Genomic DNA, 27,876 nt, shown 5'->3' with positions numbered 1-27,876 from the left:
CCGCCCCGCCCCCGGGCCCCGCCCTTCTCCCCACCCACCCCTCCCCGCCGGGGCGGCCCCGTGGAAACCCAGGCCCTCGTCCCTCGTGTCTCGCCAGGCTTCGTGAGCTTCGACAACCCGGCCAGCGCGCAGACCGCCATCCAGGCCATGAACGGCTTCCAGATCGGCATGAAGAGGCTCAAGGTGCAGCTGAAGCGGCCCAAAGACGCCAATCGCCCATACTGAGCGCCGGCGGGAGCGTCCCCCGGGGGAGACCAGGACTCGCACAGGTAACCGGGGGCGGCCGGGGCGCGGGGACGGGGGGGTGGGGGGTTGAGGAAGGGACACCGGACGGACCCGCCGCCTCCTCTGGCCTTCTTGAGCTGAACCTTCACTTGCCTTGGACCCGCTGCGCCCAGCTCGACCTGCTCCTCACCGGGTGCCTAGGGGACAGGCCTAGAGCTGTGGTCGTACCGGCAGAAATGGGCATGGCCATCCCCCTGTTGCAGAGCCAAGAGAAGCAGGAGTGAGGGAGCCTTGCTGAGAAGGTGGGGTGAGCCCTGGGCCTGTACACCCAGGTCTACATAGTAATCCTGTTTGCCGGAAAACCCTGGGGTGAGCCTGTGGCAAGCTCGGGGACTGGGAAACTTTGGTGGGGGGAACTGTCCACATCTCCTGGGGCCTTCTCCTAGACTCCCTGGTTCTCCCCTCCCCATCTGTCCTATCTTGAGGGCTGGTGGACTTTAGACAGGTGACTCCCTCACCCCTCCAATTCTAGAGCTCAGTCAGTCTGGGGCAGAAGCTGAGGAGGGTGATGGCACAGCACTGGGCCAGCTACCCTGCCTGCTTTAAAGAGGCCATGACAAGTGGACAGTCATCACTTTTCCCTACTCAGTCTTCGTTCTGCCTTGCAGCTGGAGAAAAAGTTGCCCACTCCTCTTCCAGGCCACTTGTTCCCCTGGGTGAAGCAGCTTCCTGGGGAAAGGAGGGAGGGGGGAGATGTACCAGGCCCTCCTTCAACCTGGTATCCCACATTGCTGTGCGCTCCTGTAGGCCCAGCTCACCCACAAGCCAAAGGCAAGCCTCCAAGCTCCTCTGCCCTGCACTCCATCAGCAGTACTGTGCACCAGTCCCACTTAGGAACTTGGGACTCAGCACTGAATAAGACTGGCAAGAACCTTTGTCCTTAGAAGGGGAGACAGACAATAAATGACATGTGACCAAAGAGTAAATTATATAGTGTGTCAGAATTGTTGGTTATAGTTAAATCAGGGAGTTAGGGTAGGCCTTGTTGAGAAAGTGACATTCGAGAAAAGACTTCAAGAAGGTGAGGCAGGGAGCCATGCCAGCTTCTGGAGGAGTGAGTCCTTCATCTGAAGGAACAGCCAGTGCAAAGCCTCCAAGGGGAGGGCAGGGTGGTGCATTTGAGAACTGCAGAACAAGGTGGCTGGAGGGGAGCCAGCTTGGGGGCATGGTGGGAGTAGAGATCTGAGAGGTGAGGAGAGGTGAGGAGGACCACCTGTGTTGGACCTATATAGACCATTGTAGGGACCGTGGCCACTCCTCTGAAACGGGGGAGTAGGTGGTGGGGAACCGTCGGAGAGCTCTGAGTAGAAGAGTGGCATTGACCCACTTGCATTTCAGCGTGATCACTGGTTGCTGTGTCGATACACAGTAGGACCCCAAGCAGAAGTTTAGTGCACAGACCACTCAGTCCAGGGCGACAGCAGTCGATGCGGTAGGAGGGGTTTGCGTTCTTGATGTTCTTGGAAGGCAGAGCCAAGGATGCTGGTGTGACAGAAGGAGTCGAGGATGACACTCAGCTTTTGGCTGGAGCGACTAAAAGAGCAGAGTTGCCGTGACCCAAGATGAAGAGGGGTTGGGGGAAAGACCAGGCACATGAGAGTTAGACATTCAAGTGGAGGTTCAGAGTCTGGAGTTTGGGAGGGAGAGTCCCTGTTTCCCCATCTCCCCCCTCAAACCCTACCACCGCCAGCAGCCATCTTCCACCCACCTGCGAGCAGCAGGACTCACCTCTCAGAGGGGATGCTTGAGCCTCTACTCTCTGCAAGGCTGGAAAAGCAAAACCCGCCTCTCTTGCCTCCTGAGTTCCCATGCCCTGCCCGTCTCTGGCTTCCGTGAAGATGTGTTCTCACATATGCATTCCGAGTGGGGTACCTTCTCGGGCCGGGCACCGGGCTTGGTGCTGGGACGCAAAGGTGAACGGGTCACCATCCTGCCTGCACGAGCTTCTGGCTCTGCAAGCACAGACCGCAGGAGGCAGCTTGCAGGTGGGTGTACTTCCATAGGAGTGGGGACCGTTCAGTGAAAGCAGCCCTTTCTGGGCAGAGAGCAGGTTTCCTTAATGTAAGCTTAGCTCTGCCACTGAGGCATGACCTCTTGGGCTTCCGTTTCTGCATTAATGAAACCAAGGTATTGAAGGCATCAGAGGAGGGGGTGTGCTCCAGGGCCGTGCCCTGAGATTCTGAGGGGCCCCTGTTGGGTGTATTCTGTGGCTCCCGTGAAGGCGGCCGGTCTGAGCCTTCTAGATCTAGATGCCAAGCCAGGATAGAAACTGTAGGTCAGAGAAATCCGCAGAGGAGGAGGTAAGTAAGGCACATTTGTTGTTTGGCACAGAAGATAGGAAGTGGTCCACAGGGTAGAACCAGCCAGCAGTCATAGCTGGAGTGAGGGCTTGAGAGGTGTGGTTTAGAAAGCAGAGGGGTTCTTCCACCAGGGAAAGTGAAGGCCAGACAGATGAGAACCCGGACTTCACGTGGTGCTTACCGTGCACGGGGCACAGTTCCTGCAGGTAACAAGTCTAAGGTGTAATGGTAAAGCTGTGACTGCCTTTAACGTGGGTAGTGTTATCATCCCATTTTAAAGACAGAACACAAAAGATGAAGTCACTTGGCCATCAGCTACTGAGTGGTAGAGCCACGATTTGAAGCCGTGGCCCAGTTACAGAGGCTGTGCTCGTAATGCCTTTAAGTAAGGAGAGTGATAACTTCCCCACTGTTATCCTAGTCCCAGCCCTCCCAGCCCAGAGTCTTGTCCTGAAGACATCTCATGTCTCAGGGCTCCTCCCTACTAAGCAGTCTTCCAAAAAACTGTGACGTAACCCCCACAAATAACGCTGACTTTTAATCCATTTAGACAGCATTTTAACAAAAGGGGATTTCAGGCTTCCCAACCTGAGACTGCTTGAGGCTGTAACAGAAGGAGGCGCTAAGACCAGGTGTGGGATGAGGGGACTTCAGTGAGAAGTGGAGGAACTAACATGCAAAAGGTGCTAAAATACTCAGGATTTTACTGACCAGTAAAGGGTGTTTGTAAATGATGAGTCCTAGGTGCTCAGAAGGGCAGGGCTGACCTGAGCAGTGGCGGAGGGACAAGCCATAGCTAGGAGCAAAGGGGTGATGGGGAGGAGGGGATCTCAGGGCCTGGCTGGCCACCCGCAGTGGCAGTGATGAAGGCAACATCACAGTGTCACAGCGTGGGGGCCAGGGCTTGGCCAGAACAGAAGTGTGGTGGGTCCAAGGGAGGAGAGGGACCCTGGGCAGGGCAGCTGGAGGGAGCGTAGTTGGGTGTAGGTTCCATAAGGGGAGGCCCAGGTAGGCTGGGTTTGGGTTGGGTCGCATTGGTTCTCTGCATCCTGCTGTCTCCCAAGGGTGTGATTCCCCCACCTGCTTCTGGCTTCCCAGCTGCCCCTACCCCTCTGGCTGCTTGGGCTCATTATCTTGTACCAAGGTGGGAGGTTCTCCAAGAAATCTTTACTAGGAAACTAAGAGGAAGGAAGCAGAGGCAGGAAGACTGGGCAGAAATGCAAACACGCCAGGTCCACAGCCAGTGAGCAGCACACCCAAGTCCCTTGTCCTGCCACAGAGGTCAGTAGCATGTGCTGGGCCCCAAGCTGAGGGCAGGTTTGCAGACCCCTAACTCTGTGCTTCTGTGGCCGGAGGACACTGCACAGCATGTCTGACCTCAGTGGGAGTCCTCTCTCTTCTGGGCCCTGGGCTGTGGCTCTGAGGGTGCTTTCGCACGGTGTCTGCTCTGAGCTGTGCAGGTTTGGGTGCTCTGGGCCTGACCTGCACAGGGCTGGGCCGTGGCTTTGGGCCTTGGCCTTCTCTGACTGGATCCCAGCTGTGTTTAGAACCTGGCATCTGAATTGGCTTAGCTGACCAGGTCAGCTAATTTCCTGTCCCAGGTCATGAGTTGGAGCTCCCCAGGCCTGATTCAAGCTCCCTCACTGGTCAGTGACCCTGCTGCCACCTCTGGAACTGTACTTTGTGAGGATCTTTGAGAGGGTGGCCAAGAAGGGGTCAGCCGTGCACTGGCAGAGCCCTGGGGAGGTTCCTTAGGGATTGAATGAGTGTGACCGTGTGTTTGTGTTTGGGGGCCAAGCATGTGTGTGTGTGAGGGGCAAGAGTGTGCACAAGGAGTTCCCCACATTGGGCTTTGAGGAGGTGCTGTGTGATAGGCTTGGATCCTCAAGACCCAGGACGGCACAGGAACCAAAGGGCAGCTAGGGGCAGACTTGGGGCAGGCAAAGGAGCAAGTTCAGTGGGGAGGAATGGGCACCCTTGAAATGCTCAGGGCGGGGGGCGGGGGCTGGGGAAAAGAGGGGAGTTCCGCAGGGGGGTCCCTTATTTGCAGTTGCCAGAGCTGACACCTGGTGGCACTGCCCTCCTCGGTTCTTAGGCCTCCTCTCCCACCCAAAGGGATCAGCCCATTCATTGGATATCCTGGGTGGGTCTAAGGGTTTTCTTTGGGGAAGGGCTGGAGATGTGGCATGTCAGGACTTCTGGGCCATGCGATGGGCCCCGGTCTCAGTGAGGGAGATCTGCTGTTGGAAGAACAAGAGCCCAGCTTGGATGGGCAGGCAGGCAGGGGGCGTGGAGGGAGAGCTTCTTGATGAAGGCAGAGCTGGAGGCTGGGTCACCCTTCAGCTACTTGGTAGCTTATCCACAGTGACATTTCAGGTCCCAGGCTTCCCTCCCACACTCCCTGAAGAAAGACACAAAGCTTAGAGTGGAAGTCTGCTCTGTGCAGAAGCCCGGTGGATTGAGAGCCCTGCAGATAAGCCGGGTGCGGAGGCTTTGGCACAGGCCTGAGTGCCGCAGGGAAGCAGGGGCTGGGGAGCAAGCTCAAAGGTAACCATGAGGAGGGGGTAGGGCTGGGGACCCCCAAATCCCCAGGTTGGGGCAAAGGACCGTGAAGTGGTGAGGAGTGCAGAAGAGAACTCAAAGTGGAAACATTTGATGATGCCTGACAGAGAAGGGGACTCAGCCTCAACCACTTGGGGCTCCGCCAGTAAAGAAGGCAGGTAAGGGCCTGTGAGATGGGCCAGTCTAGAAAGATACACATGCAGGGGTGTAGGGAATGGAGGAGGAGGAGGTGGAGTAAGGGAGGTCAGCAGAGCAGGAGTGACAGCAGCAGAGACTGGAGACCTACAGCCAAAGCACCTCCCTCTCTGGTGGACTGTCCTTTTCTGTGTTACCCACCCTGCAGGATGCTCTGTAGTCTTCCATTTAGCCCTGTCACGGGTCAGCACTGGGGGCCTTCTTAAGGCTTCACAGGCCGGGAAGCAGCTTCACTTTGGCCACGTGGGCCACCTTGGGAGCAAAGCAAAGGGTACGAAGTGATCGTGAAATGAAGTCAGCGATGCCGAGGCGTGTTTATAGAATTCCGGTAACATTGATGTGATTTACTCTCCATCTCAAAACTGAACATGTTCGTTTTCTGAAGGTTCTGAGAAAGAGGGTTGAGGCAGAACGGAAGAGGAGAGAGGACCATAGCACCACACAGTGGGTGCTCCTGCTGTGGAGACGCCCTTCTCTAGGAATGGTGGCCAAGGCGGGACCAAAGGGGCGGGAGGGCCGAGTTGCTGTCGGTGTGGACAGTACTGCAGCAGCAAAGTGCTCCGTGGATGGACCCTTCGGATACAAGTCACCTTAGCCAGCCTCTGATCTACCCTGCAATTCAGGGCCACCCTGACAGGCTCCCCCTGCTGGTCCACAGGCTGACGCCACAGAAGGCTGGGGTGGGGTGAGGAGAGCGTGACCCCCCCCCCCCCCCGACCGGGGAGAGAGAACCGTGGATGATACAAAGCAGAGAGTGTGCTCCCCGATCTGCTTGCTGGCCACGGTGGCTTGAGGGGCTGTTTTCTTTTTTCCTAGCCCTCTTGCCAAACTGCCCACGCCCCTCCTCCTCTTCCCAACGCATGATGGATGCCCTTAGTGGCCCTGTGTGAGGTTCTGCTACTGTTCACAGTGGATCACGTGTCTGCATAAACAACCGTGTGTGTGTACGTGTGTGTGTGCGTGTGTGTGTGTGTTGATGTGCCCATGTCCTTTGTCTGCCGGCTTCCTCCATTCTTTGAGTTCATTTCAGTTCTCTTATGATTTGACTGCTGTTCTCTCATCCGAGCTTTTAGATTGATGCTGTGGTCTGGTGCTGTATAAATATTTTTCCTTTTGATTTTGTTTTAACTTTTCCTTGCCCTTCTTCACCCTCAACCCAACTGTCCCTGCCCTTCCACACTCCCCAACCCCACCCGACCTGCCCCCACCTCTTCCCTCCCCCTTGCCCACACTCTCTTGTCCTCTCTTTCTTTCTCTCTCTCTCTCTCTACATATATAAATATATATATAAATCTTTTCTTCTTTTGTCATTCAATCAAATTCCAACAACCCAACCAGGGCCAGTCAAATCCACCACAGTCTCGCGCTGAGCTAGGAATAAAGTTCACGTAATCACATGAGAGTGGAGAAAACAGTCCCCCATCCGTAAGTTCAAATCAACTCAAAGTTCACAGTGTGACATGATGGCGTCATGTAACAAGGCTAAGAATCGGTTGCATGACAATTGCCGTCAAGTTTCGTGGAGGTGCTGTGATTGGAGCGTTTTTCTTGGATGTTGTATCAGTTGATGATTGGCCAGTCATGATCACACGTGCATTTTCTTGACTTTTGTGCTGCCACAATCTTTTTTGCTGTGCTCATTTTTGTTTTGTTCTTGGTGCTTGCAGTGGTTTTACTTTCTGTTGTTTGGTTTTTCTTGTTCAGCGTTTTTTATGCTTCTCTAGATGTCACATAGAGAAAAAAACAAAACAAAAGAACAAAAAAATAGTAAAAATAAAGATGAATTCCTGAATTATCGAACATGGGATCATTTAACTGTGCAAACCATTATTTTTTTTCTTAAAATTAAGGAAAACATCTTAAAAATATCTATGCGTGGTTGATTTACTTGCACTTGAAAATATTGTGATTTTATTTTTTTCTAGAAATTTGGGGGCCTTTTTCAATTGACATTTTCCTAGGTCTGGTCTTTTTCCAGTTAGGCTATTTTAAATCTCACTTCAAAAGGAAAAACAAAAACAAAAAACAAAAACAAAATCTCTACTGTTACAGAATGATTTAAAAAAAAAAAAATTCTAAACCAAAAACTAGAGTACAAAGCCAGAGGCCTCTGAGAGAGAGCCTGGTAACAATTGTAAGGTTTGTATTGTAGCCACTTCTGCTAAATTAAATGTGGGGAGGGGAGGTGGGGGACTGGGGGTTGGGGGGGGGCTTTTTGGTTGGTTTGGAAAAAACAGTACCGACAAAAGCAAAAATGCACCTTTTTGTTTACAACTGAAAAAGGGTCCTTGACAAGTGTTTTTTAATTTTATTATTATTTTATTTGGTGTTGTAATTGTTTAGACTGCTGTGTACGGTTTGCTGTTTGTTGAATCAACAGTGTGAAAAACCTGCCAGCATGGATTGATATACGCATGACGTTGTCCCCTCAGCTGGGGGCTTTGCAGTTCTAACTCTCTTGATGTAACCAGTCACCCCCATGTATAAGTGAAAGCTGCTTGCTATACTGGAGATGAGTCTCATTTGTTAATTCACAATGATTAAGCATTCTCCTTCTGATTCTAGTCAGATCATGATTTTTTTTTCTTAAAAGCAAAACAAAACATCAAAAAAACTCACCACTCAAAAAATCGAGAACTGAGTTAATTTGTTTAAGCTTGATGACGAAATCCGTTCTAACTTTTTTAGGTTCTCCCATCCGCTCCCTTGAAGTTCCGAATTTCCTCTAAATTCCCTGGCATGTATGAGAAAAATATTATGTGTGTGTGTGTGTGTGTATGTGTGTATCTATGCATATACATACACACATATCCATGTATATCCACATATGTGCAGGTGAATATATTCTACACATATATCCAGATATACATATATATACATAGCCTCGCAAATAGTTTCTGATCCTGGGAAAGAAGCTGTTGGCTGGAAACTGGGCAAAGGTTCAGCGAAATTCATGTCACGGATGTCTTGCTTCTTTTCCTCGAGCAGGGGAGGAGTGGGCTGGGCTGCTAGATTTTTTTGCTATCTTGTTTGCTAGGCTTCTGTATACATATTGTATCTGGGCTAGATCCCTCAGACATCGGTTTAATTGTGAATTCATATCCCACAGTCCCAAATTTTTCCTTTAGACCTAGCCATCTCCCCATTCCAGAACTCTAAAGGAACCCAAATCCTCTCCCAGCAACCAAACCTCAGCTACAACCATCGCCACTAGACCTCCAGTGGTTTCTTACTCTGAATAGAAGAGTCGATTTCTTTTCTATGTATCATGATCATGACTAATTCTCATATTGGTCTCTCCCCTCCCTCCCGCCATCCCCCAAAGCTCCCACCCTAACCCCTGAGGCAGGGTCCTTTTGGTGTTTGGATGCATTTTGTGTTTCCTCTCTTGACTTAATCAGCCCTGATTTTCTTCATTTTAGGGCAGGATGCTGAACGGGCTACATTAAAAAACAAACCTCTCTCTATATATATTTATAAATGAGAACTGTTGGATGACACCTTTGACATATCAGCCAATATCAATCAAGCTGAAGACTCCAGACACTCTCTGTGACTGTAACATTTCTTCAAGGAAAGTATAGCGTCTGTGGAGTTCAGAGGGCACGTGTTTGGGGGAAAAATATATATGACACAAAGAAGAAGATGATGAAGAAAAATGAGAAAAAAAAAAAAACACAAAAAAGGCAACTTTAAAACAAAATAACTTGAGACCAGATGGGGAGGCTGAAAGGCTGGGAAGAGGGAAGAGACGCTGCTTACCGATCCCCGGGGCTTTTCCAGCCCATGGGCGCCTGAGGCAGGCTGGGGCGAGCGGTGTGGTGGGGCCTGGTCCCCAGGGGGCGGCGGGGAGGCCGCCGCTGAGCATCTCTATCTGTCATTCCTTTAGCTATTTAGGGACCAAAGGACCAAACTTTTTATTGCAGCTGTGTAGCTCTATGCCCAATAGAGGGGGATGGAGGAAAACCTCCTTCCTGCCTCATGGCTGTTCTTGAAACAGCTTAGAGCGATTCTATGAAAAATGTAATAAAAAAAAACAAAAAAAAAAAAAAACAAAAAAAACAAAAACAAAAAAAAAGGAAAAATAATGCTTCAATGCTTTTAAAACAGCAAGGTAATAGTTCTTTGATACTTTGAGAGGCGCTTTGATTACCCTCGTTCAAGTCTATGACACTTTCCTATGGTTTTCTGTATTATATGTCTGGATGGAGCTGTTAAGATGAACAAAATGGTGGATATTTGGGGAAAGCAACAAAAATATTAAAACTCATTAACCGTGAAGTGTGAGAAAACAAGGAGGGGACAAAAGGGACTTACAAGGCAAGGTAATTGTTGTGAAAAGTCTGTAAATGCTTCTAACTCTTCCCCCTCTTAAAATCATAATAGTTGTACAGAATTTTAAAAAGGAGAAGTTTAAAATACCTATATAATAGAAGAAAAATTAGAGGAAAGCAAAAAATAAAAAAAAAATAAAAAAGGAAAAAAAAAACCTATAGAAGTTAGCGTTACTGCTAAAATCCCAGATGTTGTAGGACTGTACTTTTGTAGAGTTTAGACTGAGCATCGATCCCTTCTCCCCGCGAGTGCTGTCGGACGCCGTGGACCCCGAGGGCCAGGCCGGACTCGCCCAGACCTGCGGGCTCCTGGCCGCGCACCGCCGGTGGGGGCCGCGCCATCGCGGGAAAGCCGCCGCCCCGCCCTCGCCTGCTTCGCTCGGGAGCTGCGCGCGCTCGCCCGCTCTCCGCAAGCCCTCGACACCTGCCGCTTCACTCGCCTTCCATGCTTGCTCCAGAGACTTTCCGGGCAAGGGAGACCTGGGAAATTCATCTTAAAACAACTAAACAACACACACACACACAAAAACCTTAAACAAGAGAGAGAAAAATAAACAATCTTTGAAGAATTTCTGAAACTGTTTACAAGGAATTTTGAAAAACAGGGATGTTTAAATGATGCCGGCTCTGTTTTTCTGTAAATAAATTTGCATATTTTGTAGGACTTTTAATTGTAATGATAGAGAAAAAAAACAAGGAAAACTATTTAATGAAAGCACGATATTTATCTTTGGTAAATGACTTTAGAGCAGTTAAAAAAGACATTGCTTAAAAAACTCAGAATCAGAAAAAACACTGAATTATTTAAGAACACATATATTTTAAAGTATAACATATTTATTATAATTTATTTGCACCGTTGGGAAGACTTGCTTTGGCATTCTGCCTTGATACCCTCCTCTCATTGATGTCCGGGTCATCTGGAGGCCAGGAGGCTCATGGACCTACCATTTTCCCCTTTTTTTGCTTTAGAAGAACAAATGTCTGGTTCCTCTTAGGCCTCCTGCCCTTCCTTTCTTTCTGTCTATTTTGTTAGTTAATTATTATTTTTTAAATTTTCTTTTTCTTTCTCTTGGCTCCTCCTTTTAGGATGTCCAGATGTTGTAAAAAAAAAAAAAAAAAAAAAACAGCCGCAGTTCAGTACAACTGCTCTTTTCACACTCAACTCCCTAAAACTCCTTGTAACCTTCTGTAACTATTGGATGACGCTTTCTCCAGCTTAGCCCTAAATAAAGCACAGTTTAAAAGAAAAAATCAAAACGAGACTCTTCGATGGTCTGTGCTTCTCGGAATCTGGCCAGCTGTGTCTTGAAACCCCAAGGCTGACCCACTGGAAGTAGCCTGGTCCTGCTCCCCATGGAGTCTGTGTGCTCTCCTGGCCCACGGTTGGAGTGCTTTCTGGGAAGCAATGGGGGCAATAAAAGGAGGCCCTGTTGCACACTATGAAACATCTCTCAACTGGTGGGGTGTCTCTGGAAGTCTCCATTGCAGCCCCATTCTTTTGGTTCCTGGGCAGGAAAGGCCACAGTGCCCAGACACAACAAAGTCCCTCTTTCCTCCCTGACAAGAGGAAACTGAGGCCACCTGGCCTGAGTTTGGGGGGGGGCGGGGGGGGAGAGTGTGAAGCACTGTGAGGAGTTTGGGAAGGAGGCAGTGGAGGCAGGGACCACCGTAAAGGAAAGATGAGGACACAGCCCTAAACTTCCCAGCAAGCATTTTCTCTTGGTCCTGCACCTTCCACTGTGTTGACAGTTTGCATAGATGGAGAAAACTGAGTTCTGGATGATGCCCTCAGAGTCACGGTTCTGGTGGAAGGGGGTGTAGAGGGAGGAGCTTCCTGGAGTGCTCCCACCTCTCTCCCTTGGGAGAGATGTCCGAACCCTGAAAGCCAGAGGAGGGTTGAGAAGAAATGTGTGTGTTGGGGGGGGGGGGGCTTGGGGTGGGGTTTCCAAAGGAAGAAGGATGGGAACCAAGACTTGGGGTGGAGAGGTGGCAAGAAGGGAGCAGGTCTTTCTGAGGTGAGAGCTCAGAAAGAGGCACGTCAGCCACAAGCCTTCATCAGGCTGTGTCCTGGGACAGAACTTCTCTAGCCTGTCTCACTACCCTCGGTCCTGCAGCCTGCTCTGGGAATGGGCAGAGTCCACCGAGCTTCTCCATCTCTTTCCACCTGAGGGAGCAGGCAAGCCTCCCGGCTTCGGTGCCTGGCCCGGGGGAGAAGGCAGGAACACTGGGAGACAAGAGTCCTTGTGGGTCTGTCTGTGCCCTCCTGTGGGAGAGTGGGGAATGGCTTCAGCCCTCAGATGTCTTCTCTGAAGTGAGTTGATAGCAGAGATCAGAGCCCCAGCTCCAGAGTCATACCTGGACCCCGTGTTCCATCCTCTGTTCCCACCTCTGTTCCCAAGGCCAAGGGCCAAGTCCCCGTTTCTCACACGAGCTTGTGAAATGTTCACCTGAATGTATCAGGAAATGGGGCAGGCCTTCAAGCCTTGACTTAACTGTGGAGATGGCTCCAAGATGAGACCCTCAGTGTCCCCTAAACTAACCCAACTTTCCCTGCCCACCAGGCTACGAGGACGGGTGATGGATGGGCTGCTTGGCCCATTTGGGGAGCTTGTGGGGAGCTGGACTCCTTGAAAGAATTCATGGCAAGGGGGATGAGTCACGTCACACCGGGTGTTGTGCTACCCTGTGAGCACCGGGAAGGTGTTTCCTAAGGAATTCTCTGGGCTTTTGTGCCTCAGACTATTCGAAACCATGCTTTCTGTTGGACATTCGCAGCCGAAAGCCAGTGAGTCTGTCAGAGGATAACGGCCTTCACACCACTTCCCCCTGCCTCTCTCAGACCCCAGAAGGCCTCACTGGCCTCCCCTCCCCCTGACTGCCCTTCTCTCGGGCATAACTTTCCCCCAACCTCCACTGCTGAGGCTCAGGGACAGTGGGGGCCCTGGGAGCTGCCCCCAGGGAGCTGGACTGTGAAGGGGGTTGGCCAGTTTTGCTCTGTTCCAGGTATGGTTGACTGAGAGAAGAGACGAAAACACAGGGCCCAGATGTGAATATGCCAGTTCTAGAAAATAATCCTCTACTTAAAACCACACACCAAGTGACTAATGAATGCATAGAATATTTGAGAGAGAATACAGTTTATTAACCTCTGGGGGAAAGTCACGGATTCTTTGAAAACTTGCCGAAAACTATCAGGTCACTTTGCGCACAATTACAGGGAGTTCAGGGACCCACATCATTTCCTGGCTAAGAACCCCTGTTTTGCAGTGTTATTTAAGAAAACCCAAGACACAAATCTCATTAATTTCTGCCTGTATTCTATGGCTTATATTCCTCTGCTAGCATTCTACCTGCAGTTTGTGATCTCTTCTTAGCTCCTCCAGTTAAGACTTTTGCTGGGGCGCCTGGGTGGCTCAGTCAGTCAAGCATCTGACTCTTGCGCTTGGCTCAGGTCATGATCTTACGGTTTGTGGGATCGAGACCTGTGTCACGCTCTGCGCTGACAGCAAGGAGCCCGCTTGGGGCTCTCTCTCTCCTTTTCTTTCTCTGCCCCTCCCTCCACCTCTTTCTCTCTCAAAATAAATAAATAAATAAATGAAAGATTTTTTTGCTTGTTATCATTTTGTTATTTCAGGTATAATGAAAAGTAGAGGTATTTGCATAAAGAACCTCCATGTACCACCTGGCTTTAACATACATCAACTAATGATTTGAAGCAAATCCCGGATATCAAGTCATTTCATCGGTAGATATCTTGGCTTGCCCTCAACCTTTCTGAGGCAGCACTGATGTTTAGAGGCCGGCCGTGGCCTGTGGGACGGCTGCACCCTTGCTGCAGCTGTTGGGGGAACCCGTGGCCTCCCCCAGCCTTACCCAAGGGTAGGTGCTGGCTCCTGGTTAGACTCCCCAGGCCCCCCTCCAGCCCCTGTTCCTGGTGACTTTCTAAAGCCTTCAGCTCTTCATCCACTCTTTGTGCTCACTTTTCTCTTCTCTCCCTTCCCCCTTTCTTTCTCTGTGAGGCTAATATGAAAAGAATATGTTTACTGAGAACTCGTAGTTAATAGCTCCCGTCTCCTTCTGGGTTTTTATAAAGATCTGACATTTTTCCTATTCTGAGCTGGATCCCACGCACTCCCGCACACCGAGTACAGTGAGACACAGACACAGCAGAGCTTCCCCACCCACACGAGTGCCTCCGGGTCCTCCTTCCACCTGCCTTCCAAGCTTTGCTGTCGCCGGGCCGGGTGACTCTATGCTCCCTCTGGCATGAGGTCTGCTGGGCCAGTGTTGGAATTATACCCGGTTGAACCCAAAGGAGCATTCTCCACAAGGGTAAGGCAGTTATGGGACATCTGGGCAGTGAGCTCAGGAACCCAGCCCTGCCCAAGGTGACATACCAGACTTGGCTGTGAATACCATCTGTCTATCTCACAAAATGGAATCCACCCCCGTGCAAAAATTATTAGCGGCCATTGACATCGCACCTTCATAGACCATTCGTTGCTGGAAGTTGGGGTTTCAGTCACTGTTGATTCACTGCCTGCAAGAACGAACGAGGGAAGGAAGGAAGGAAGGGAGGGGGGGAGGAAAGCACAGACTTCAGACAACTGAAGGCATGTTCCAAAGTGGTGGGTGTCCTGGAAATGCTTTTTAAGTAATAATAGCACATTTGGAATGAGTGTGTGGCCAACACTCCCTTCCCCTCAGATGAGTGTTTGCAAGTATAGGCTTTTTACTTGAGACTTCCCTCTGTCTGCCCCTCTGTCTGCTTCTCCAAGCTGCCTTCCCTTCTCCCTGCGAGTCCTCCCTTTGGTTACCTGCCTTCTCTGCCATCCCCTCAGCGTCTGGGCTTCAGGCCTGGCTGGTGAGCGCTGGGGATCCTGACAGCCAGCCCCAGCACCCCAGGCCCTTCCTTATCACCTCATCTCCTCTTCCCTCATGCTAGCCTAACTCCTCATCCCTTCGGGAGCTCCCAACGCCCCCCTCTGGGCTTGCACCCTTTGTGGGGGTCCACCCAAGATTTGCCCAGACCAGGAGGAGGCTCAGAGACCTGTGTATCAAGGTGAAGAAGGCATGGGCTTTGACGTCTGACCAGATGCAAATCCCAGTTCACTCAGATATCTTCTGTGTCACTTTGGAAAAGTCACCTAACCTCTCTGAGCCTCAATCTCCTTCTCTCTAAACTGGGGATAATACTACCACCACCACAAGAGTTGTGAGGAGTGAATGGGACACAGCCATGCACAGCTACATCCTACCCCAAGGAGTCTGAGTTATAAATTCTTCTACAGCACACTACAGATACTCAGAACGAGTAGTTCAGGCTCCGGTCCTCTTCTTCCCTTTCTGTAGCTCCATTCCATTGACAATTCGTGTCTCAACTGAGGCCAGCTTGAACTTGACATCAGACCACTGTAAGCCATCTTCTCATGGTCCAGTCAGCCCTGCGACACTCCCAGAGAATTGCTGTCATGCCGAGGGCACACACCTCTGTCTCTCGCTGTTCACACTCTTTTCCAGGGACCCCAATTAGCTGCTGCTCCTATGCCCCTTCCTTTCTTTGCCCTTTCTCCCAGGAGCGCTCCTGGCGCCACCGCGGCTGTTATTGTCTACAGCCGATCTCCTCTGGGTTCGTATGGCCTCAGGCTGCATGTTAATTTGGTCTTTGCATTTTTTAAATGTTACCTGTTTTTTTTTTTTTTTTGGAAAGTTAACATTCATATATTTCAAAATTCAAAAAGTATGAAGAAGTATACCGTGAAAAGCCTTCCCACCCCTGAATCCAGCCACCCCTTCCGGCCAGTGTGATCAGTTGTTTCTGTTACCCTGTTTAAATGTGTACACGTGGGTACATGTGCTTTGGTATAAGGGACTCAGCCATGGTCCCCATTTTCAGTGGGGACATCCAGAGCCAGGCAGTGATGGGCCCGGGCTCCAGCAGCTGGCCTGTGGGATTCCCAGCAGGCCCGGGGCTGCTCAGGACCCCCACTGGTTGGGAAGAGGTCACCCTCATCAGTTGGGCTCTTTGAGCCCTGGCTGTAGCTACCACTTATGGGTGCTGCTCTGAGCCAGCCCGTGTGGAGTTACTTAATTAGAATCTCCCATAATTCTCTGAGGTGAGTGTTCTTGTCCCTATTTTACAGATGAGGAAACAGGCTCAGCGAGGGGTGGTCCCTTGCCCAGATGACCCAGAGTCAGGGTTCAAGCCCAGGGCCATCTGTCTGTGATGCGATGCACTTAATCTCTGCATCCCGCCTCCCGGGGCTGTGAATCCTCCTCACAGCCACTTCCTCCAACGCTTGTGTCCTGCCTCCCACCTCCCTGCTTCTTCTTGAGGTTTTCTCAACAACCCAATTTCACCTTTAGGAAATGGCGTCATCTATGTTGACTCAGGTACCAGTCCTTTCGTTTCCTCCCCTCCTTCATCAGTGGGGCTGGAGCTGGGGTTCTTAGAGATGAATGAATGAGTGACACATTACTGAGCGTGTTGCTAACGAATCCATAGTTCTCCCTGCCTAGGAGCACTTGCTGGTGGTGGGGACAGAGGGGGAGCCTGGAGGGAGATAGAAAACCCAAAGACCCAGTTAGCTTTTATTCTTAACAAGGAGAGGAAATTCATAAATGGAATATTTATTAATAGTTGATGTAGCCACTTGAGGTTCAAAACCTTTTGAGTTCGTGACAGCTTTGTTTACCCCAGTACACTGAACTCTGCAGAAAACTATAAACAAACTTTCAAGATGGATGCAAACGGTTCTCCACCACTCAAAAATCAAGGGGGAAAATGTAACCATTTCTGAGGGCCCCGTACTCCACTAATTGAGGTATGAGGATTCTTCTAGTTTCCAGAGTCTCCACGTGAATCACAGTAAGAGGCTTGGGGAAGGTAAGTAACTTGCCCAAAATGCCACTGCAAGAAAGTAATGGGGCCCAGAATAAAAATCAGCTGCACTCATTCCCCCATACGAGGTTCCCTGACAAAGACAACTGCGGAATAGTGTGGTGCAGGGCTCGGGGTGACCCTGAGGATGGAAGGCAAGGGGCCAAGTCTAGGGAGGAGACACTTGGGCTGGGCGCTGGAGGGTGAGCCCCAAGGGAGGGGCCCATGGGCAGACATTCTGAAGAACTGTCAGATGTCTTAGGTAGGCGGGGAATATGCTGGGGAAGATGCAGGGCCTTGTTTAAAAACAACCTCCCCCCACCACTGATGACCCAGACACTGTCCTGGCTACTTCACTGATGCCATCCCAGCTGTCTTCCCGATAACCCTGGACCCAGTTTTACAGAGGAGCTTCGGCCGTGTACTGAAAGTCGCCGGTATGGCAGAGCTGAGGTGTGAGCCCTGGTCCCCTGCTGGCAGATTCTGTGCTTGTAATCGCGGTATTACTTTGGAAGAGGCTGCCAATTCCAGGCACTTGCATCACGACTCTTCACGCAGAAGCTTCTTCACTGACTGTATTCCCAAGGCTCACACAGACACACAACCTAACCACAGGAAGGGTGGAAGCAGAATTGTCCTGGAAAGGCTTTAGGCCTCTGCCTCAGGTTCCTCCTCTGCAGAAGTGAGCTGGTGCCTGGGTCTCAAGGATTTGGTCCAGCTCTCTGCTAAGTGCTGGGAAGGGCCCTGGAGAAGAGAGAGGGCAGAGGAGGGAGGCTGTGAAAGCCCTCAGCCTAGCTCTTGAGATAAGAGCCACACGAATGAGAGAGAAGAACAGTGTTTTCCCCACCACTTTATCCTGCTCTCTGCTCTGGGCGGAAGTTGAAGCAAGTCTTGACGCTTGCCGCCTTGTCCTGAGCGCTGGGCAACCTTAAGATGCCTCTGGGCTCAAGGTATCCCCTTTAATCAAGAACTACTTGAGGTATTAGGGCCTTTGGCATTGCAAGGTCTGGCACATAGAAGGAGCTCGACATTTGTGCAAGGTCTGGCACATAGAAGGAGTTTGACAATGGTTGCCAAATGAATGAGAAGCAGAGTGGTGTAGGGAGGATGCCTCCCATGCACCCCTTCTGAAGCAGCCCAGGCCTGGCGCACTCCCAGCAAGGCCCCTCGGCTTCATCTTGCCCCAGCTCTGCACAGGGATTAGAAGATAGCCTGATGGTTCTGGTCTTCTCATTACTGGGAGCTGGGGGGATGATAGGCATTTGGGAAAAGTTCTTGTTGGGGCCCTCACAGATGTCTTATGGACACAGATTCTCATGTTGTTCCAGGTTTCTGACCATTCACATTCTCCCTGCCCTTGGTTCAGGGTCCATTGCCCCAGGGGGCTCTAGATCAGGCTGAGCACCTCTTCTGTGACCTCCTGTTGACCTCAGAGTGGGAACCACATCACCAGGCCCTGTTCCCACGCTGTTCTGTGCTGCTCTGTGTATGTGGCTCCCTCCCTAGCTGAAGTCCATGATAAAGAGAAATGAGTTGTCTCCTTTTCCAATCTCTTGTCCAGTACTGGGCTGGTCAAAGAGGGTAGTCAGAACCCAGCAAAAGACTAGGATTTAAATGGAATGTGCCAAATCATCAGAGGATGCTGAAACTCGTGGGTAAAAGGTAGAAGGGAAACAATATCTACACAGTCTCAAAGTACCCCCCACCTTCCCAGACTAATACGTTACAAAGGAAAGGTTAATAACTGTACAGTTGTACCTTAACCGTGTGATTAACATTAATATGCCCTGGAATGAAGGAAATAGCTGTCATGGGCCTCCTGGTATGATGTGCTGAGAAGGACACAGCATTACCTACTCCTGCTGAAAACGTGACACCTGAATTTAATCATACGAAAACATCAGACAAACCCAAATTGGGGAACATTTTATAAAACAAGTGGATTGTAGGGATGCCTGGGGGCTCAGTCGGTTAAGTGGCTAACTCTTGATTTCGGCTCAGGTCATGATCTCACCGTTCACGAGTTCGAGCCCCGAGTTGGGCTCTGTGCTGACAGGGTGGAGGCTGCTTGGGATTCTCTCTCCACCTCTCTCTGCCCCTACCCTGCTTGCAATTTCTCTCAAAAATAAATAAATAAGCTTAAAAAAAAACCAAACAAGTGAATCGTACTCATCTTAGAGAGACACAATAGCTGAATGCAATGTATGATTCTGAGCCAGCATTGTTTTTCCTTTGTTAAAAAGATATTTAAGGAAAGGAAACTTAGAAAGTTAATAAGGACATCTGGCAACATGTCAGTTAAGGTCTGTAGATTAGATAACGGCACTGTGTTAATGTTAACTTCCCGATTTTGATCACTGTACTGTGGTTATGTAAGAGAATGTCCTTGTTTTTAGGAAATATATGCCAAACTATTAGAGAGGATTATGTGTGCAACTTACTCTCAAATACTTCAGGAAAAAGGTAATAATAGATGTGTTTATTTACGTGTGGGAAAGAGCGAATGATGAAGCAAATGAGTTACCATGTTAACACTTGGGGAATATGGGTGAAGGGTATACAGGAATTCTTTGCGGCATTTCCAAAACTTCTCCGTAAGTCTGACTTCAAAATAAAATGGAAAAAAAAAAAAAAACAAAAAAACAGGTGGCCAGTTTGGAATTAGCTGGGTCAGCCTGAAGACAGCTGTCAGCCACTTGGACCAGGCATTGGAGGGGCCAATTTCCCTGTTCCTTCCCTATTAAGGAGGGATCTGGGAGCCCCAGCCGGGGAGGTGACAGGCAGCAGGGAAGCAGCGATAGTTGGAACCTATGTGGGTGTCTTTCCGCTGGACCCCACCACTCCTCCGACTTTGAACACCAGGCCTAGCATTCAACACTGTCCGCGTGAGCTTACTTTGGGGGGCTCTGTCTCCATGCCTTTGACACACTGCTCCTCCTCTGCCTGGAACACCCTCCTGTCCTTGCCCTCGCCCAGCAAAAGTGCCCTATCTCTGGGAAGATCCTGATGGAAGTGTCCCTCCCAGGGGCTGTTGTTCTGGCCTCTGGGAGCTCTTAACTGCAGCTCGAAGGAGCGCCTGTGTGCTGCTGGTGGTCAGAACCTATGTCGTTGGACTTTGCCTAGTGCATAGTGGACGATCACAAAAGGCCTCAGAGCTTACTGAAGACCAATGTGTCCTGAACTTTGGGGATGTGATGAAAGGTACGAACCCTCTGGTCCAGGTGAGCATCCAGGTGAGGAGAGAGGTGGGAGACAGGTGAGGAGAGGGCCATGTGCAGGGCCGCTCTCCACCCGGGACTGAAGGTTTTGGAAGACCAGGGGGCTTTTCCTTTCGGAGACCGCCCACTCCGGCACCTCCCCCTGCATAGGGTGGGACGGAAGCCCCGGGGCCCCTACCCATTTCTCTGCTCTTTTCCTAAGCTCAGCTGGGAGATTTGGGGGTCGCAGCCCTAGCTGGCCCTCCCCTGCTGGGGCTGCACCTGCTTCTCCTCCCAGCAGGTGTGCGGCAAGCAGAGAGGCAGGGAGAAGTTCTGCCTGGGGTCACTGCTCCCAAGACCCTTCTCACACTCATTGTTACTCAACCTTTTCCCCTCCATCGCAGTAAATCTCCTTCTCTTATTCTCCACGTTGATATAGTAAGTTGTGTCATTTTGAGAAGAAATACATAATAGTATATTAGAGGAATCATGGATCTCCTCATTCATGCTTAGAAAAAATTTATTACAATGTAAGAAAGTCTGAATAGCATGAATTTATTATAATGATTTAACACTTCTGCACTTGAGTTAAAAATGCCTCTCCATAAATAACTGTCCCTGGAAAACACAGCAAATTTACACAGTTTACCATTTCCCAATGTTATATAAATCCAACAAGCTTAAATCACCTCCAGCTGGGAGGAGGACACTGAAAGCCAGGGCTGGGGGAGTTCATGGTGTCTAGGCTGGCAGCGACAAGAGGCGGGACAGCTGGCCTTCCCTTCCTCCAGGCCCTCGTCTCAGCACAGGGGAAGAGAAGGACAAAGAGCAGGGATACCAGGGTTTATAACTGCAGCACAGGTGAAGGACCGTGGGCCTTGGACATCCTGGTGGCGGTCAGGCCAGGGCTGTTGTCTGTGCGGTGGTGCCAGTGAGGTGCGGGCCAAGGCCGCCCAGCTATGGACCGCAGAGGAAGGGGAGGGAGGGGCCGGCGCCCATGCCTTGTGCAGATCTCAGACGGGACGGGACCTGATCTTCCGGCCGAACGCCTCTTGTCTCCTGCATCCCAACACTGCTCTTTGTTCCTGGGACTTCTGGTCCCTACATTCCAGGGAGCCCCCTCTGCCTCCACTGGACACCCTGCCTCAGCCTCCTTGCATGGGCATCTTTGCCTAATCATTCTAGTTTTCCTCTGGGCTAGTTTTCCCCGGGCTAGGTCAGCGTTCGAGGCACCAACTCATAGGGTAGGAATTACCACCCCCTTTTTATAAATGATTTTATAAATTACTGTATTTGAGGCTTATAAAGTATAATTGATAAAGTTTAACTTTATTTTTTTATTTGAAAGAGAGGCAACTAGCGAGTGCAAGTGGGGGAGAGGGGCAGAAGGAGAGAGAGAGAATTCTAAGCAGGTTCCAGGCTCACCACAGAGTCCCTACGCGGGGCTCAATCCCACGACCCTGGGATCATGACCTGAGCCGATATGAAGAGTCAGATGCTCAATGGACTGAGCCATCCACGTGCCCCTGTAAGGTTTAACTTTATAATAAAGTTTAAATTTATAAAGTATAACTTGCCTAAATGTGTACATCTCACAAGTGGTAGGGCTGAGTTGATTCCAAGGTCAATATTTGTCGTCTTTGGACACTCAGCATGCTAATAGGGAGACAAACAGTACACAAGACAATACAGCACAGTTTGAGGTGGGATAGGACAGAAGGTTCTCTGGAGCATTAGCAGAAGCAGAGAGTCTATAAGGATGCCCGGAGGGATCAGGAGAATATGGAAGCGGTGACAGCTGAGCTAGGTCTGGGAAAGTCATCCGTGAGACAGAGATGTGGAAAAGCCACACAGATGGCAAAGAGCAGCGTGTCTTTGGGAGGTGGCCAATAGCTGTGAGTTGGAAAGGTGAATAGAGCAGAGAAAGGAGGGAGGTGAGGTGGATGAGGGAGGTGGGGTCAGATGCTGAGTCCTGGTAGGTCACTCTAAAGTGCATGCTCCTTGCCCTGTAAGCATCGTGGAGTCCTTTGGGTTTTTAAACAGGAAAAGTTGTGAAGTCTTAGATCTGTTTGGAGAGAAAATGTGAGTCAGTGTGGGAATAGAGAGGGAGCAATAGAATGTCCCCAGACCCCTCAGTACAGGCCTCTCTTTCTCCCTGTGAGAGAGGTGCAAGCAGCCTGGAGTATTCAGGGTACTGAACTTTGGAGGCACACATCTGTTTCATTTCTTCCTTCTCTCCTTTCCTCCCTTCCACCCGTGCACCTACCTATCCATCTAACTGATAATGATGAGAGTCTGTAATGTGTCAGGAATCATGCTCCTTTCTTGGGACTGAGTGATGGCTAAGACCAACATCTTATTCTGGCCACCATGGGGCCTACTATCTAAAGGAGGGAACAGATAAACAGACAGTCCTAGCACAGTAAGTGTTGTGATAGAGGATATACAGAGAGCTAAGAAAGCTCATGAGAAGCTCACGAGAAGGATATCACGCTGCCTTCAGTAACTAAGGAAGTTCACAGTGGTTGGAGCACAGAAGTCAAGACAAAGAAACAGCAGGGAAACGAAGGGGCCAAACCATGAAGAGCCTTGTGCATTAATGCTCAGAAGGCCACGCTCCCTCTTAAGCGCAATAGGAAATGAAGTACTGGAACTTTCCAACGCTTTAAGCCAGGGCGTGACATGGCAAGATGACCCTGGTCACTTCACGGAGAAAAGTTAACAGGTAACCCTTAGGAGTGCTTATTTACCTGTGCTGAGTGCTCGACATACTCGCTGCACCTTCACGACAATTCCGAGGTAGCCTCTGTCACAATCCCCATTTAAAGATAAGAGCGAGGCAAAGAGGGTTAAGTCACTCTTTCAAGGATGAGTCCAGGCCATCTAGCAGGGAGCCCAACACAGAGACTGTTGTCCTAGAGACGTGTCAGCAGAGAAGGCGGAGGGGGCAGATTGAGGAGTAGGAGGAGGACTCGTTACTACTCGGGTTTGACCGGAAGACAGAGGGGGGAGAAGGGAGTAATGGCCCTCCCACCCCCAGATTCTGAGTTGGAATTCTATTCTTTACTGGCCGATGGCCTCAGTTAGGGTCAGTCTGGCCTCATGTTCGTTATCGGTGCACAAGATAACATGCTGAACACTTAGGCACGTGTACATGTTTCCCTGTCCTCGTTCCACAAAGAATTAAAGGTGGCTTACAAGAGACACTTATATACTGAAATGGTTTTGTATTTTTATTATTTTTTTAAAGTTTATTTATTTTTAGAGAGAGAGCGAGCGAGCGGGGGAGAAGCACAGAGAGAATCCCAAGCAGGCTCCGCCCCGTCGGCGCGGAGCCTGACATGGAGCTTGAACTCCCGAACTGTGAGATCGTGACCTGAGTCGAAATCAAGAGTCGGATGCTTAACCGACTGAGCCACCCAAGCGCCCCCCTGAAATGATTTTTTAAAAGTACAAATATCATAAGCATTGAACAAGATGGCGCACAGGGCTCGGAGCTGGTTGAGTGAGGACTGTGGTCTTGCCACCTCCTCCTCTGAGGGATACCTGCAGTCCCCTTGATCAGGGGGAGGTGCCAGATTGACCTGGGGAAAAAGGGGCAGGATAGAGTCTCTGGCTGTTAATTGGATCCACGAGTCTGATCTCAAAACTGGGCATTTCAGGCACACAAGCCCTCCCCAGCATCTCTTAGCACCTAAAGCTACCTAGACAGGACCATTTTTCCTGTGTCCGAGTGCTGTGATAGCTCTTCCTTGCTGAACAATTTGGGTGACAGGCACGTGGAAGGGACTCAGGGGTGCACGTACATTGAAACTTCCTTTCCAGTAACCACACAGCCTAGAGGAGACTTGGGGTCCACGTGATGGGAGTGGGTTGGAGTCAACCAGGAAAACCTAACAGTTTGTGGCAAACTGTTTCCTCTCTCTGAGCTGACCCACGCTCCTGATGTTTAACACATACTGAGGAAAACAACATTTTGATAACTTGTGGTGCTGCTCTTGCTTCCAAGCTACGTCTCACAGATCTGAGGAGGGGTGTCGAAGGGATGATTCGATACCACAACCACATGAGGAGAATAGCCATGGAGCTAACTGATTAACTTAAAATCTCTCACGTATATGAACAGTTGCCCATTAGAAACAATATGCACTGAGGTGAGGCTAAAGCACGAGCTGGGAGGAGTCTGCTGTAGCCTCTCCACCTCATTAATGACCGCAGACTTCATCCGACTCTCTCCTTTAGGCCTATTGCTTCCCAGAGTCTCTGGCTAGCAAATCTCTCGTAGGAGCCAGGTGCTGGGAGCTGGGCCAAGTGCCAAGGGCAGCTCTGAAGGAGAGGGCCCCTCCTTCCCTGTGACGTTTGGGGTTTTCTAGAGAAGTCCCCACCATGGGGTCTGTTTGGATGAACACAAGTGTGCCTCCAGGAAGGATGACTGTCAGCAAAAGCTTTTCCTTGATTAACCTTAGTTTCCTAAATCAGGCACTTTGGGCCCTTGTAGGGAGCTTTGGTGGACATACTTTGCCTTTTCCCATTTTGCAAACACTGGTTGTTTTTTCTCTCACAGAATAGTGGGTAGCAGGGTAGGCAATGTTGTGGCCTTATGTGCAGCTCTCCTAATACGTATCCAGTCTTGCTTTGAGGAAGCTGCTGGAGGCAGTCACTTTGGGAGTACTTTATCAGGAAGAAAGCCTGACCCCTCTGTGTCTGCTCCTCTTTCCATACGATATCTGCAGTTAGGTCAAGCGTCCAGGCTCTACAACAGCCTCGAGGTCCTACAAGAACCTTTTCATATATATATGTATCTCCACATATGTATCTCCAAGACAGAGTAAGATGTTAACATACACTGTTCAATTCATAAGGAAGATACTGGATTAGACACAAATTCACATCCTACTGCCCTGACACACAGGAAATGCCCACAGGATACAGAAAGGCAACTGGTGGGGGAATGTAGCATATGAAAAATACGTTGATTGATGCTCTGCTGAAAATTCATCTTGGCTCTTCCAAATTGCTCATGCAGGGGAGGTAAAGAAGCAATTAAACTCCAATCTGTGGCATGTGATAGACTCACCCCAAAAGACCTCAGCTTAAATCTCACTTATGATTCTTCTAAAGGCAAACAAGCTTCTTAAAGAAATCATAATCCTTTTCTTGGTCCTTCTGGCACCCTCTTACTCTGGAGAGCTGTAAAGACACCGGCGTCCAAACGGGAGAGTGTCGTTATGGCTGATCCAAGGGGGGATGTACTTAAGGTACTCATGACACCTGGGGCAAGGAAAAGAAAGTTCTGGAAACTTAAATTTAATTGAGAAAATGGCTGAGGGCTCTCAGCTTCTACCCCTTCTGCCACACCAAAAGAAACTCCAAACACTTCTTGAAATGGGATGAAATGGACTCAGTTACTCTCACAGGGGTAAATTTTAAAAGGACATTGTAATTGGCAGTATTTTTTCAACCTTTCAGTTGAATGCCTAAACCTAGTTAATCTTGACCTCGAATTAAGGATATGGTATTGGTAGGTTCCATTCTTTTTTCCAAAGAGCAAAAAAGACCCAAGTAAAGGAAGGCTGAGTAGAGATGATAGGGCCTCAGCCTGAAGAGACAGTGAAATTGAGATCAGTTCAGATGAGGAATCTGCTTAACAAGGCTTTTGTAGGCTTAAATAATCTAGTTTTGATAAGGCCATGCAGGCTCACTAAATGCAGTTTGCACTGGGTGGCCTGACTTTGGCTACCAACGCTCACTAACTGACAAAGACTCTTGGTCCTACTTCAAGCCTGGGACTGGTGAAAGGGAGAGAAAAAAAGCAACACTTTCCAGATCAAATAAAGTCATTGAGCATACACATCTGGGGAACATTTTCCCCTTGCTTCCAATGACTGGGAAGTTTTAAACTCACTGGCTCTAAGGGGCTCATCATGCTGCCGATCAGCATGAATGCCCACCCGAGCCCATTGTAAGCTGAAGGACCCATCTCAAGAGCTCTGCTGAATAGGAGAACAGAGAGAAAACGAGGCCTCAAGTGTACTTCTCCCACAGGCCTTCTCGGGTCAAATGGAGGCCCAGTGGGAAAGATGGAGAGACTCTGCCTGGGGTGGTGAAGGAGAATCTGGCAAGTAGAGATGGTTCTTTGAGGTCATGGGACAGTGGGACAGTGATCCTGAGCAGAGCACATAAAAGGCCTGGTCACCAGGGCCTTCGATCCTCATAGGTAGGAGGGAGGCCCGGGGAGAGCCTATCAGCCTGTGGTAGCTGATGCCCCTCTCTAGCTCTGCCATCTTCCCCAGGTACAGCCATGAGCAGTTCCGAAGAGTGAAGAATACAGACACTTGGGCCAATAAGACGTACTGAGATTTTGCTCTTATTTATCCTGGGAAATGGGTGGATGGCAGGAAAAGCACTTTAGGCCTGTGCCTCCATTTTGTTTCCTGAGGGTAGTCACTCTGTTGTGTGATTTAATGCTGGTTTCCAAGGGTTGGGTGGGTCCCTCCCCCTAGCCCATTGTGCCCCTTGGTTGAGGGATGGGCAGCTGCTGGGCCGATGACTACTGATACCGGCTCACAATTAGTCCCCAGGGTTGCTTGTGAGCATAGGCACAGGAGCTCCAACTTTGGGATTCAATGGCTACGCGTACATAGAGGCAGGCAGTGAGGGAACAGAGGTAAAGGAGAGGTAAAGGGTCTTTCTGAAACTGCTTATGTTACAAAAGGGCTACTTTGAAATCAGAGGGATCTTTCAGTGAAAACGTTCTCCTTGTATACGAAAGAAAGCCAACCTTTTCCAATAAAGTATTGAGAAGGAAACACTCTTGAAATCAGGCCGAATATGACAAGGCTTGGCCTAGAAAAGATACTACCCTCCACCCCCATAACCCCTTAATGTGTTACCTACTGATTGGTCTGACCAAAACCACTCCGGGTTCGTAGAATGATTTCTGTGTTCAATACACAACAGGATGCTAGTATGGGAGAGACACGGTTACTTTGCCATCAAATAATTTAACACCCTAGATCAGTACATAAAGAAGCCCACACATTTCTGATGGAAATTTTGTAGCATGTGTTTCAATGTCAAATGAAAAAGATATCTTCCAGAATTTGATTCTCCTCCAGGTCTTCAGGGGTCCTGCCTGCCCCCACCTTGTTCCAGATTGATTTTCGAGGACTAAATCGGCAAGTACTGTGATTCCAGGCCCCAGCTTCTCTGGAGGGATGGGGCTGAGGTTTGGGAGCAGACTTTGGACTCAGAGACTGAACCAAATCCAACAGAGAGGTCTCATACCTGCAACACACACACAACCCAGACAGAAAATGATCAGACCGATGGAACATTAGAATCCAAGAAGCCTACAGATTTGGGCTGCCTGGGGTGAGAATCAGATCACCGCTCACATCATTTCCAATTGGGCCTTCTAGGGGAACTTTAGAGAAGGTAAACAGCAGAAGGCTCCTGCTGTCTGTCTGTAAGCTCTTCTCTTCTGCTGATCGTTAACATTCTTTTCTAACCTGTGAAGGGAGACTGTGGAGTGGGCAAAGGAATTTGACAATAGTAATGACAGACATAGTAACATTTATTGCAAGCTTACTAAGTGTCAGGCACTGTTCTTAATGCTTTATATATATTCAACCTTCACTTAACCCTCTAAACAACCCAGTGAAGTAGGTATTATACTAATCTGATCTCCACTATATACACAAGGAAACTGAGGCTCAGGAAGTAACTCATCCAACATGAAGCCATTATATGACCAAGTCAGGATTTGGACCCAGGTAGTTTGTCTCCAGTGCTCACATCCAGGACACTAAAGCTGCCTCTCAAAGTCTTTGCAGCCAGCCAGACCTGGTTTGGATCTCTGCTCTACGATTTGCAGGCTGTATGATCTTGGGAAGGTTCTTCAACCTCTCAGTTCAGTTTCTCATGCATAAAAGGCTAACAGAACTCCTGTTACAATTAAATTAATCGGTTGGTATAAAATAACATAATAAGTACTCAGTAAATACTAGTTCCCTTCCTGCTATCTTACTCCCACTCTCCCTAGAACCTTGGGAAATGACACTCTCATGTGAATCTATAAAGAGCCCCCTCCAAAGAAAGTCTGCCTTGGTGTCCAGCAT

At 49.6% G+C, this 27,876-nt stretch overlaps 2 protein-coding genes across 61 annotated transcripts in view; one reads left to right on the top strand and one right to left on the bottom strand.

Annotated features, from left to right (window-relative positions):
* CELF4 (CUGBP Elav-like family member 4) overlaps nt 1–10,832 on the top strand; it is a 297,253-nt gene extending 286,421 nt beyond the window's left edge. For 39 of the 50 annotated variants that reach the window (XM_045458673.1, XM_045458689.1, XM_045458671.1 and 36 more), the window contains 2 exons: nt 98–269; nt 8,765–10,832. In XM_045458673.1, coding sequence (XP_045314629.1) covers nt 98–225 — 128 coding nt within the window. In that variant the 3' untranslated portion in view covers nt 226–269; nt 8,765–10,832. Of the gene's footprint in view, nt 1–97; nt 270–6,680; nt 6,768–8,764 lie in introns of those variants that run through there. The other 11 variants (XM_045458691.1, XM_045458651.1, XM_045458642.1 and 8 more) reach the window with 2 other exon arrangements.
* A 2,370-nt stretch (nt 10,833–13,202) lies between these two features.
* Nucleotides 13,203–27,876, bottom strand: part of KIAA1328 (KIAA1328 ortholog) — a 360,849-nt gene continuing 346,175 nt past the window's right edge. For 9 of the 11 annotated variants that reach the window (XM_045458622.1, XM_045458626.1, XM_045458634.1 and 6 more), the window contains one exon: nt 22,229–27,043. In XM_045458622.1, coding sequence (XP_045314578.1) covers nt 26,833–27,043 — 211 coding nt within the window. In that variant the 3' untranslated portion in view covers nt 22,229–26,832. Of the gene's footprint in view, nt 14,220–15,330; nt 16,233–22,228; nt 27,044–27,876 lie in introns of those variants that run through there. The other 2 variants (XM_045458624.1, XM_045458623.1) reach the window with 2 other exon arrangements.

Source organism: Leopardus geoffroyi, chromosome D3, assembly GCF_018350155.1.
Source record: "Leopardus geoffroyi isolate Oge1 chromosome D3, O.geoffroyi_Oge1_pat1.0, whole genome shotgun sequence".
NCBI lineage: Eukaryota > Metazoa > Chordata > Mammalia > Carnivora > Felidae > Leopardus > Leopardus geoffroyi.
This window is presented reverse-complemented; position numbering and strand designations above follow the sequence as displayed.